Source organism: Gadus morhua, chromosome 6, assembly GCF_902167405.1.
Source record: "Gadus morhua chromosome 6, gadMor3.0, whole genome shotgun sequence".
NCBI classification, from domain to species: Eukaryota; Metazoa; Chordata; class Actinopteri; order Gadiformes; family Gadidae; genus Gadus; species Gadus morhua.
This window is the reverse complement of record NC_044053.1, coordinates 224426-235438: the sequence shown is the minus strand read 5'-3', so window position 1 is coordinate 235438 and position 11013 is coordinate 224426. Positions and strand designations below refer to the sequence as shown.

The following is an 11013-nucleotide window of genomic DNA, read 5'->3' as shown; positions in this document are numbered from 1 at the left end:
AGACTCATGTTACGAAGTTGTATCTTTGTTAATTTAAACAGTGTTTATTCAGTCACAACACTGTTTTCCTCGAAATCACCTTTTCCCAAGGCATGTTTTCATGTCGCGCACATGGTTGAAATAAAGTCACATTGTGACTCGACTTTCATTAGACTTGTTGGATGCAGACATTTAGCTGGGAGTGTTTATTCGGTTGCACCACTCTAAAATTAATTTTCCTTTAAGTCACCATTCCTCTAAGATTATGTTTTCATGTCGCCAAAATCTCGAAATTAAGTCCCGTTGTGACTCGACGTCTAATGGACTGGTTGGCCTCCCTCGACACAGGTCGCTTAAATGTTTGCTGGTTAGGATTCTTTTTCCTGAATATCTCCCTGAATAAGTCACTCATTTTGGAAAACAGAAGCGGAGCGCGTCTCTATAAATACCCTCCCAGCAGACAGAACTCTCATCTGCTGCCTCCTCTCCTCCCTGCGCGTAAACTCGGCAACATGGCTGGAACTGTAAGTATAAAGAAACAAGCATTACCACTGATCCCTGCAGTGTTTCTCTGGACATCAGTTGTGTTTGTTTCACTCCGTGTGGTTTTACTGCTGCTCTGCTCTGAATGGAGTGACAGCTGTCATTACGCGTGTCATTACGCCTGGTTTAAATGTGGGCACCTCTCCAAACGCGCGGATCAGAACCAATAGTTGTCTCTTGCGGTGATGGGATCACTACTCCGGGCATCATTCATAACTTTTCATAACCTGTTTTGCTTTTGTGCATTTGTTTTATTCCCTTTTATCGTCAAACTATTTGCTGGCTTGGCCATTGATCGAGACATCCAGTCTTATCATTGGTTAGACAGCTTAAACATGGGATATTAAATATTATATAAATTCACCTGGCCAGTGAAAACTCTGGACACGTTTGTGCGACTTTTTAAATATAGTTTGAAGAAAGTTATATTTAAACTGTAACCTATTTGAAGTGAGTGTAGGATAACTCTATCATTGTAAGAGACATGACACACCTTTTCGTTCTCATGTCGATTTGCTGACACACAATTTGTTGAATAATGCCTGTAAAAGTTATCCTTTTATAAAAAAATTCTAATCTTGAACTAAACAGAAGGTGCCAACATCTGACTGAGACCATACTACCTTCCTTCTTCCAGTTAAACCTGAGGAAGTGTGACCAGTAGAACTATAGATTAGCAGTAGCAGAATCAGGAGTGAGTAGTTTCAGTATTAGCAGGCCTCAGTTTAGAGGCCAGACCCCACGAGGGAAGCCAGCAGACGGACTGAGAGGGTCCATGTCTGCTGATGGAGAGCATATGTTGGTCTGAGGCGGTGGTGGACACAGGACGTCTGCTGCTCAAACCATGTCTCAACCTGTAATAAACCAGTGTATTTATATCAAACAGCTCCTCCTCCTCCTCCTCCTCCTGCCTCCTCTCCTCCCTGCGAGTCAACCCAACCGATCGTTCAGCTACATAACTGTAAGTATAAAGAAAAGAACGTTTCCACTGATTCCACTGATACAAGTGGTTTAAAAACGGGCTATGGCAAGTCAACCCCGCCAGAAAACGGGGTATGCTTTTTACGCTCTTGAAGGACTTCATTGCGGCGTAAAAAGCGGCATTCTTTGCGCAATACGGTGTAAAAAACACAGTTTTTTCACATTGTGTTTTTTACACCGTAATGAAGGTGATACGTGACTGAATGAAGTCGTTTTCTGGCGGGGATGGCTTGCCATACATGGGCACCTCTCCTGACGCGCGGATCAGAACCAATAGTTTTCCCTTGCGGTGATGGGATCACTACTCCGGGCATCATTCATAACCTTTCATAACCTGGTGTGCTTTTGTGCATTTGTTTTATTCCCTTTTATCGTCAAACTATTTGCTGGCTTGGCCATTGATCGAGACATCCAGTCTTATCATTGGTTTGACAGCTTAAACATGGGATATTAAACATTACATATATTCACCTGGCCGGTGAAAACTCTGAACACGTTTGTGCGACTTTTTAAAAATAGTTTGAAGAAAGTTATTGTCAAACTGTAACCTATTTGAAGTGAGTGTAGGATTAATCTATCAATTGTAAGAAAGATGCCACACCTATTCGTTCTCATGTCGATTTTACTGAAACACAATTTGTTAAATACTGTTTGTAAAAGTTATGTACAAATCGTAAACTGCCAACATCTGACTGAGACCATACTACCTTCCTTCTTCCGGTTCAACCTGAGGAAGTGTGACCAGTAGAACTATAGATTAGCAGTAGTAGCATCAGGAGTGAGTAGTTTCAGTATTAGCAGGCCTCAGTTTAGAGGCCAGACCCCACGAGGGAAGCCAGCAGACGGACTGAGAGGGTCCATGTCTGCTGATGGAGAGCATATGTTGGTCTGAGGCGGTGGTGGACACAGGAAGTCTGCTGCTCAAACCATGTTTCTCTCTCTCTCTCTCTCCCTCTCCCTTTCTCTCCCTCTCCCTCTCCCTTTCTCTCTCTCTCTCTCTCTCTCTCTCTCTCTCTCTCTCTCTCTCTTCTTGATTATTCTCTCTCTCTCTCTCTCTCTCTCTCTCTCTCTCTCTCTCTCTCTCTCTCTCTCTCTCTCTCTCTCTCTCTCTCTCTCTCTCTCTCTCTCTCTCTCTCTCTCTCTCTCTCTTTATCTCTCTCTCTCTCTCTCTCTCTCTTTTTATCCCTCTCTTTTTCTCTCTCTCTCTCTCTCTCTTTCTCTCTTTTTCTCTCTCTCTCGCTCTCTTCTGGATTATTCTCTCTATCCCTCTTCTTGATCATTCTCTCTCTCTCTCTCTCTCTCTCTCTCTCTCTCTCTCTCTCTCTCTCTCTCTCTCTCTCTCTCTCTCTCTCTCTCTCTCTCTCTCTCTCTCTCTCTCTCTCTCTCTCTCTCTCTCTCTCTCTCTCTCTCTCTCCCCCTCCCTAACAGGACATGGTGGTGAATAACCTGCCCCTGAAGGTGGGCCACACGTTGACAATCACCGGGATCCCAAAGACTGGTGTTCGACGGTGAGTATCAGTGGATCCACCGTCCCGTCGCGCTAACACTTTCACCCACTAGGGGGCGGTGTCCTCCACGCGCAGGTGGCCCATGAATCTGTCCTCCTATATATTTAGAACAAAAAGCTTGGAACGTTTCCTTGTTGGATTTTGTCACTTTACTGAAGGAAGTTGAACTGCAATAGGAATCCTTCCAAGTCCAGTTCTGGAGTTCAGAGGTTAATCATGAGGGTGGGGGCCGAGTGCAGGGGCCAAAGGTTAATCATGAGGGTCGGGGCGGGTTCAGGGGTCAAAGGTTTATCATGAGGGTGGGGGCCGGGTGCAAAGGTTAATCATGAGGGTGGGGGCCGGGTGCAGGGGTCAAAGGTTAATCATGAGGGAGGGGGGCTGGGTTCAGGGGCCAAAGGTAATCATGAGGGTGGGGGCCGGGTGCAGGGGTCAAAGGTTAATCATGAGGGTGGGGGCTGGGTTCAGGGGCCAGCTGTATAGGCTCCTCCCCTTTAGTTTGCCTCTCTATTTAAAGCCTTGAGTTAGCCTAGCCCACACACAAGCACACCTGCTAGTCTGTTCTCCTGGGGTTGAATGTTATTTGAAGCTGTTCCGCTGTAAGGATTCAGATAAAGAGAATCCCCAACCCTCACGATAATCTCTCCACAATCTTAAAGATGCAGTTAAGTAACATCAGCGTGAAGTCGATGAGTCGACTCATCGATGGATCGGGGTCTGAACCGGTGACTTGAGCAGTTTCAGTCCCATGCGTGACGCGGTTATTGTACTGCAGCTGTAGTGACTAATGAGTACCGGGTGGTCTTCCTCCTCCTCCTCTTCCTCCTCCTCATCTCCCTCCTCCTCCTCCTCCTCCTCTCCCTCTTCCTCCTCCTCCTCCTCTTCCTCCTCCTCATCTCCCTCCTCCTCCTCCTCCTCTCCCTCCTCCTCTCCCTCCCCCTCCTCCTCCTCCTCCTCCTCCTCCCCCTCCCCCTCCTCTTCCTCCTCCTCTCCCTCCTCTCCCTCCTCCTCCTCCTCCTCCTCTCCCTCCCCCTCCTCCTCCTCCTCCTCCTCCTCTCCCTCTTCCTCCTCCCCCTCCCCCTCCTCTTCCTCCTCCTCATCTCCCTCCTCCTCCTCCTCCTCCTCCTCCTCCTCCCTCCAGCTTCCTAATGAACATCGACTACGGGGCCGACATCGCGTTCCACATGAGCGTGTGGTTGAACACAACATCAGTGCGCTACAAGGACTTGGTGGTCTACAACACGTACCAGGGCGGGAGATGGAGGCAGGAGATCAAACACGGGTTGTTCCCCTTCAAACAAAAAGAGCTCTTCAAGGTGAGGGGGGAAGAGGGGGGAGGGAAGGGAATAGGGGGGGGGGGGGAGAAAGGGGGGGAAGGGTGAGAGGGGGTTCACCTTCAACTACAACAATCTCTTCAAAGTAAGGGGGGAGAGGGGGGAGGGAGGGGTGAGTCAGAGGGGGAGAGGGGTGAGGGTGGGAGAGGGCGGGTTCCCCTTAAACTACGATGAGTCGTTCAAGGTGAGAGGGGGATGGAGGGGGGAGCTAGAGGAGGGGGAGGGAGAGGGGGAAGGGAGGGGTGAGGGAGGGGGGTAGGAAGGGCGAGGGAGATGGGGGTTGTATAAACATACATTAAGGGGCCACTCACACTAGGGCCGCGGCACCGTGCCAGAGCTCATTTGCATAATAAAGTCTGGAACGTTTGCCTAGTGTGACCAAGCTGTATTCCAGCACGGAACAGCCCCCTTGGCCACGGCACACTTCGGGAGGTGTGCCGTGGTCAAAGTACAGATGCTAATGAGATGACACGCGTTCACACGCGGATACGCAACGTGAGCTGGATGACGTAGTCCTTGCGCGACCCTTCTTTCTTTATAGGTCCATGCCCTTCTTCCCCACAACAATCATTTTAAACAATGGCGGCAAGCGGTTCACAAGTGGGTTTACGTTGGTGCGATAGTGAAGTCAAGTGTTTACTTGAAATTTGACGACAGCATTCACGTTGTTGTTCTCCATTGTTGTTATGGCGGCGAGGACGCTTGGTGATGACGTATTTATCGTATTACGACGTGATGACGTATGTATGAAGGAGCAATCGTGCCCAGGCCACGGCCTTTGGGAGCAGTGTGACCACGGGCCAGCTGGGGGAGTGGGGAGGGGGGGAATCATGCTGAATCTTCCTGCAGCACGGAACAGGCAAACTTGCCTAGTGTGAGTGCGCCCTGAGTGTATGAACATACATTTTCTCTCTCTCTCTCTCTCTCTCTCTCTCTCTCTCTCTCTCTCTCTCTCTCTCTCTCTCTCTCTCTCTCTCTCTCTCTCTCTCTCTCTCTCTCTCTCTCTCTCTCTCTCTCTCTCTCTCTCTCTCTCTCTCTCTCTCTCTCTCTCTCTCTCTCTCTCTCTCTCTCTCTCTAGTTCACCGTCACCCTGACCCATGAGGAGTTCTTGGTGATCCTGAGCGATGGCTCTGAGGTCCACTTCCCCAACCGCCTGGGGGCGACTGAGTACAAGGACTTCTCCTTCGACAAGGGCGTCCTCATCCGCAGCTTTGAGATCAACTAACCCTGAGCTGGATCTCCTCCTTCAGTCTGGTGGCCTCTCCTCACAGAAGACCGGTTCACAGGCAGATGAGAACCACTCACTGCATCAACCTCTGACATCCCTGTGTTAGATGTTCTTTACAATGCTTTTTCTGCAATGGTAAAACTGATTGATTTGTTTTGTTTATGCCCTGTTTACACCTACCCGATAGTGGGCCCCGATGGTGCCCGATGGCTAAATCAGCAGCTATCGTTATTACATCGGCAAATAGCGTGGTTGCATCGGGAAACACCGTTACTCTTCCCGGGAACATCGTTAGACAACGGGAAGAAACGGGAAGAAATGCTCAATGATCGGGCAACAACGGGCAACATCGGCAAAGAACGAAGAATTTTGGGTCAATCGGGGTAGAATCGGTTACCAGGTGTTGCTATGGGCTAATCGGCTATAATCGGGAATAGAACGGGAGTATAACGTAAGACATCGCAAATCGTTCGGGAATTTTCCTGGGCACATCGGCTATATTCGTTAATCTTCCGCGCTTTATCGTGTTTTATCGTCTTTATATCGGCAACCTCAACACACGAAAGACCCTCGAGAACCCTAGACAAATAACGATTGTGAGTGACCAGATTGTGTTAAGGAAGACCCTCAATCTGCCACTTGTGTATAAATAGGGGGTGATGGATGGATGTCCTACTTTTATAATTACAGGGTACTTCGCCCATTTAGAACCGGCGTTCTATTATTATAAAATCGCTATTGTAATATAAATAAATATATGAATAAATATCAGTCTAAACCAGTCTCCCCTTTGCCTTCTCCCGAAATGACGCCAAATGACGCCAAACGCGTCATTTGACGTGTTTGGCGTCATTCGAAATGACGTCAAATGACGCTAAACGCACTTCGGGTGTCTTCCCTGGCATACATCGTTATGTTATCGTTATAACATCGGGTATGTGTAAATGCTACCCCGATAAATTGACCCGATCATACATTTTTAGCCCGATGTCACCCGAATCACCCCGACTTCCACATCGGTGGTCCATCAGCCATTAGCGGCCATTAGCGGGATGGTGTAAACGGGGCATTAGGCCTTTGTATTCCTTTGAGAACATCGGCCATTGATGAATCGCTTCCTCCCTGGCCTGTCTTGGGCCATCATCACCAGTTGTTGCCACGTCAGCCCTTCCTCCTTGAATCGTAAAACTGATGTGGATTAAAAAAAGATTTCTTTAGCAATGATAATCAGCATCTGGTGATTTATTTATGAAGTTGTCGTTGTCCACCATTTTGTGTGTCTGTGTGTGTGTGTGTGTGTGTGACTACCTCCGTCGGTCACTCAGCCATTTCCGATGGAGTCGGCGACCCCACCGCAGCCTGCAGCTACCGCAGCCCGCAGCCTGCAGCCTCCACCGCCCCCTACTCTCCCAAACCTTTGCCGCTAGCGCCTCCCACCGTTTCGCTCAGAGACACGTTCCCTTATCGTCGAACATCCCCGTGATGATCGGACACAGAAGGACTGTGACGCGCACAGCTCGCAATGTGAATCTCTCAAACCTGCTCTCCACATCATTTCAGCTGCAAAATAACTCACAAGAGTCGGCCCCGGCTCGCACTGTGAAGCTAGCTCTCTTGAATGTTACATCACTTGCAAATAAGTCATTTCTGATGAATGATCTCATCTCCACACATGACCTTGATTTCCTGCTATTAAATGAAGCAAATAGTGCTGTCACCCTCATTGAGTCCGCTCCTCCTAACTACGATTTTCTGTCGTCTTTTAGAGAATCAAAAAAGGGGGGAGGTTTAGCCACAATATTCAAAACTTTGTTTCAATGTAAACAGTTATGTCATGGTCAATTTTCATCATTTGAGTATATGTGTGTCCAAATTAAGGGTTCCCCTCGGATTCTTACGGTGACAATCTATAGACCCCCCAAACAGTCTGAAAGAGCTTTTATAGATGAATTTAGTGATCTCCTGTCAATCATATGTGTTGAATTTGACTGTCTAATCATCTCAGGAGATTTCAATTTGCATGTGGACAAATCAGACAACCTATACACCAAAGATTTCCTTGCTCTATTGGACACTTTCAGTCTTACCCAGCATGTCCAAGGCCCCACTCACTCCCATGGTCACACTCTTGACCTTATCATCACTAAGGGTCTCAGTGTCTCAATGACAATCAAAGATTTGGCCCTATCTGACCATTTCTGTTTATTTTCTGATATATCTATGTCCCCCTGTATTCAGAGTAGCTGCATAATGACTGGGAGGAGTATCATAAATGAAAACACAGCAGCTCTCTTTGAACAAGCTCTCATACAAACTCCAGTTTTCCCTACCTCTGGTGATTCTGTGAATGATCTATCGGAACTTTTTAATTCAAAAATGGAATCCATCATGAATAATGTTGCCCCTCTTAAACTTAAGTCAATTACCGGCAAACAGAAAGCCTCATGGTTAAATAGTCCAACCGTTAAACTCATGAGAAGAGAGTGTAGGTAAAGTGAAAGATAATGGAGGAAAAGTAAACTTCAAGTTAACCTACGGATCCATAAAGAGAATCTCCGCAAATACAATTTTGAGGTATGTAAGGCCAGACAATCTTATTTCTCAGATCTAATAAACAACAACATAAATAATACCCGTACATTATTCCTGATGGTTGGAAAGCTAACAGATCCTCCCTCCAAACTGTCCTCAGAACGGCTCTCAAGCAAGTCATGTGATGAATTTGCCTCATTTTTTAAAAGCAAAATTGAGAACATCAGATCAAACATTGGTTCTCAATTACAGTCCGCTCATTGTTCAGAACTAGCCATCCTAAGGGAAAACAATCCCCTCATGTCAGAGTTCAGTCTGATAGACACTAATACACTAGAAAAAACCTTAAAAAGCCTCAACTCCTCCACCTGCAGTCTAGACACAATCCCTACAAACTTTTTAAAAAATATTTTTCATCTATTATCGGACAGTGTACTCCAAATTGTGAACTTGTCACTTCAGTCAGGAATTTTCCCCGAATCCCTGAAAATGGCTGTTGTAAAGCCCCTGCTCAAGAAGAAAAGCCTAGACCCATCAGTATTAAATAACTACCGACCCGTATCCAACTTGCCCTTTATTGGGAAACTTATTGAGAAAGTGTTTTTTAATCAGTTGAACGATTTTTTAACAGCAAATTGCTGCCTTGATCCGTTTCAGTCAGGCTTCCGGGCAAATCATAGTACTGAAACAGCTCTTATAAAGGTCCTGAATGACATACGTCTCAACTCAGACTCTGGTAAAACTTCAGTGCTTGTATTACTGGACCTCAGTGCAGCCTTTGATACAATTGATCATAGCATACTCCTACACCAATTAGAACATGGGGTTGGACTTTCAGGCAGAGTGATCAACTGGCTGAAGTCCTATCTGTAGGAGAGAACTTTCTTTGTTGCCCTTGGTAACTACACCTCAGCTCTAGCACCCTTGACGTCAGGTGTCCCACAAGGGTCAATCCTGGGGCCACTACTTTTTAATCTCTACATGCTCCCACTGGGTCAGATTATAAAGAACACTCAGGTTTCATATCACAGCTACGCAGACGACACACAACTTTATTTAGCCCTGTCACCCACTGATAAGGATCCCCTTGGCTCACTATGTGACTGCCTAGACCAAATAAATAGTTGGTTGTCACAAAACTTTTTACAACTGAACAAAGAGAAGACCGAAGTAATTTTATTTGGGAGGAAGGATGGAAAAGACAAAATGGCTACACTTTTTAGGGCAAAGGGGTTTGAAGTTAGGACTAAGGTCAGAAACCTTGGAGTCATAATCGATAGCGACCTCAACTTTCACAATCATATGAGAGCTGTAGGGATGTGTCGGTCGCGACTGATTCGTTACAACGAACGAATCCCGAACGTGAACGACAAGAACTGGTTCCCCAAAACAAGAAGAACTGGTTCTTTGATTATTTTTTTTAACATAAACCAAACATATGGTCACGTAAATAAAATATACAAACGAACAGAGCTCCGTCTCCCCGCGACTCATATTGATTGAATCTACAACTTCCTCAAAGATTCAGCCAATGAGAGGTAGCAATGGTGTTGGAATGGCACCTGGGTAAACCAATGACAAGGCGGTACCGTCGAATATGCGCGCTTTCTCTGTCTGACGTATCTTGGGTCATACCATTCGACGTGGGGCCACTCATATATCCCCCTACATTTTTTCGAAAATAGACTTGACCTCCAGCGTTTATTGGATAAACGCATTTCCCAATCCCAGGAGTCTTTGCTCCATTCTACGTCAATTTAAGAACAAACAAAGAAATTAAACTGTAGTTCGTATTTTTTATTTATGACCATGCAAGTTCTGTAATGCCTGAACAATGAAGAATTAAATGTAAAGTAAAATAAAATTATAAATGTAAAACCATGAATGAAATATAGAGAGTAAGTAAGTGGTATAAATATTGGTGGGACGTTCGATTTACTATATAGCAGGCATCTCCAAACGGCGGACTGCGGTCTTGACGGTCCTATCCGGACCCATGACCAATAAAAAATTATAGAAAAAAGTTTTTTTTATTTTTATTTTTTTAAGATGTAATCTGACGTAACGAACGAATCAAAACGACCGAATCAAATAAACGAATCGTTATAGTGAACTGAACTGAAAGAACTAGTTCCCGGAAAAGAATCATTTTGCCCATCCCTAGAGAGCTGTAACTAGGACATCTTTTTATCACCTGAAAAATATTGCCAAGCTGAGAGACCTTATGTCTACCTGGAGTATGAAATGCGCTATATAAATAAATTGCCTTGCCTTGCCTTGTATGTGTGTCTGTGTGTGTCTGTGTGTGTATATTTGTGCATGTTTCTTTGTCTGTGTGTGATTGTGTGTGTGTGTGTGTGTGTGTGTGTGTGTGTGTGTGTGTGTGTGTGTGTGTGTGTGTGTGTGTGTGTGTGTGTGTGTGTGTGTGTGTGTGTGTGTGTGTGTGTGTGTGCATGTATATGTGTTTGTGTGCATGTGTGTGTGTGTGTGCGTGCCGGTGTGTGTGTGTGTTTGTGTGTACTTGTTTTTGCTACTTGGTGGGGACTTGAGCCTGATTGCACACCAAACCCGTGGGGACCTCGTGTGCGGTGGGGACCTGAGTCCAGGTCCCCAGAGGCACAAGCATTGCAAATGATAGAAAACACCATTTTAACATGCTTGGCAATGTACCCTTCAAAATCCCTGTTGGTCCATGTCGGGTAGGTTTCACCGGACTTAAAGTGTGTGTGTGTGTGTGTGTGTGTGTGTGTGTGTGTGTGTGTGTGTGTGTGTGTGTGTGTGTGTGTGTGTGTGTGTGTGTGTGTGTGAGTGCACCCCTAGTGGTCATTGCTAGAATAACTGTGTGAACTGTGTGAGCACCTGACATATCAGGTCCCCACCACACCCACCCCGCCCCCTTCCACGCCCACCC

At 46.2% G+C, this 11013-nt stretch overlaps 1 protein-coding gene across 1 annotated transcript; it reads left to right on the top strand.

The window, feature by feature from the left end:
- The first annotated feature begins 353 nt into the window (after nucleotides 1-353).
- Nucleotides 354-5613, top strand: LOC115545314 (beta-galactoside-binding lectin). The gene is made up of 5 exons (XM_030358335.1): nucleotides 354-503; nucleotides 1409-1483; nucleotides 2932-3011; nucleotides 4150-4324; nucleotides 5421-5613. Exons 1-5 carry the CDS (start codon nucleotides 492-494, stop codon nucleotides 5565-5567), a joined length of 489 nt encoding a protein of 162 aa, XP_030214195.1. The 5' UTR covers nucleotides 354-491; the 3' UTR covers nucleotides 5568-5613.
- Nucleotides 5614-11013: the final 5400 nt, after the last annotated feature.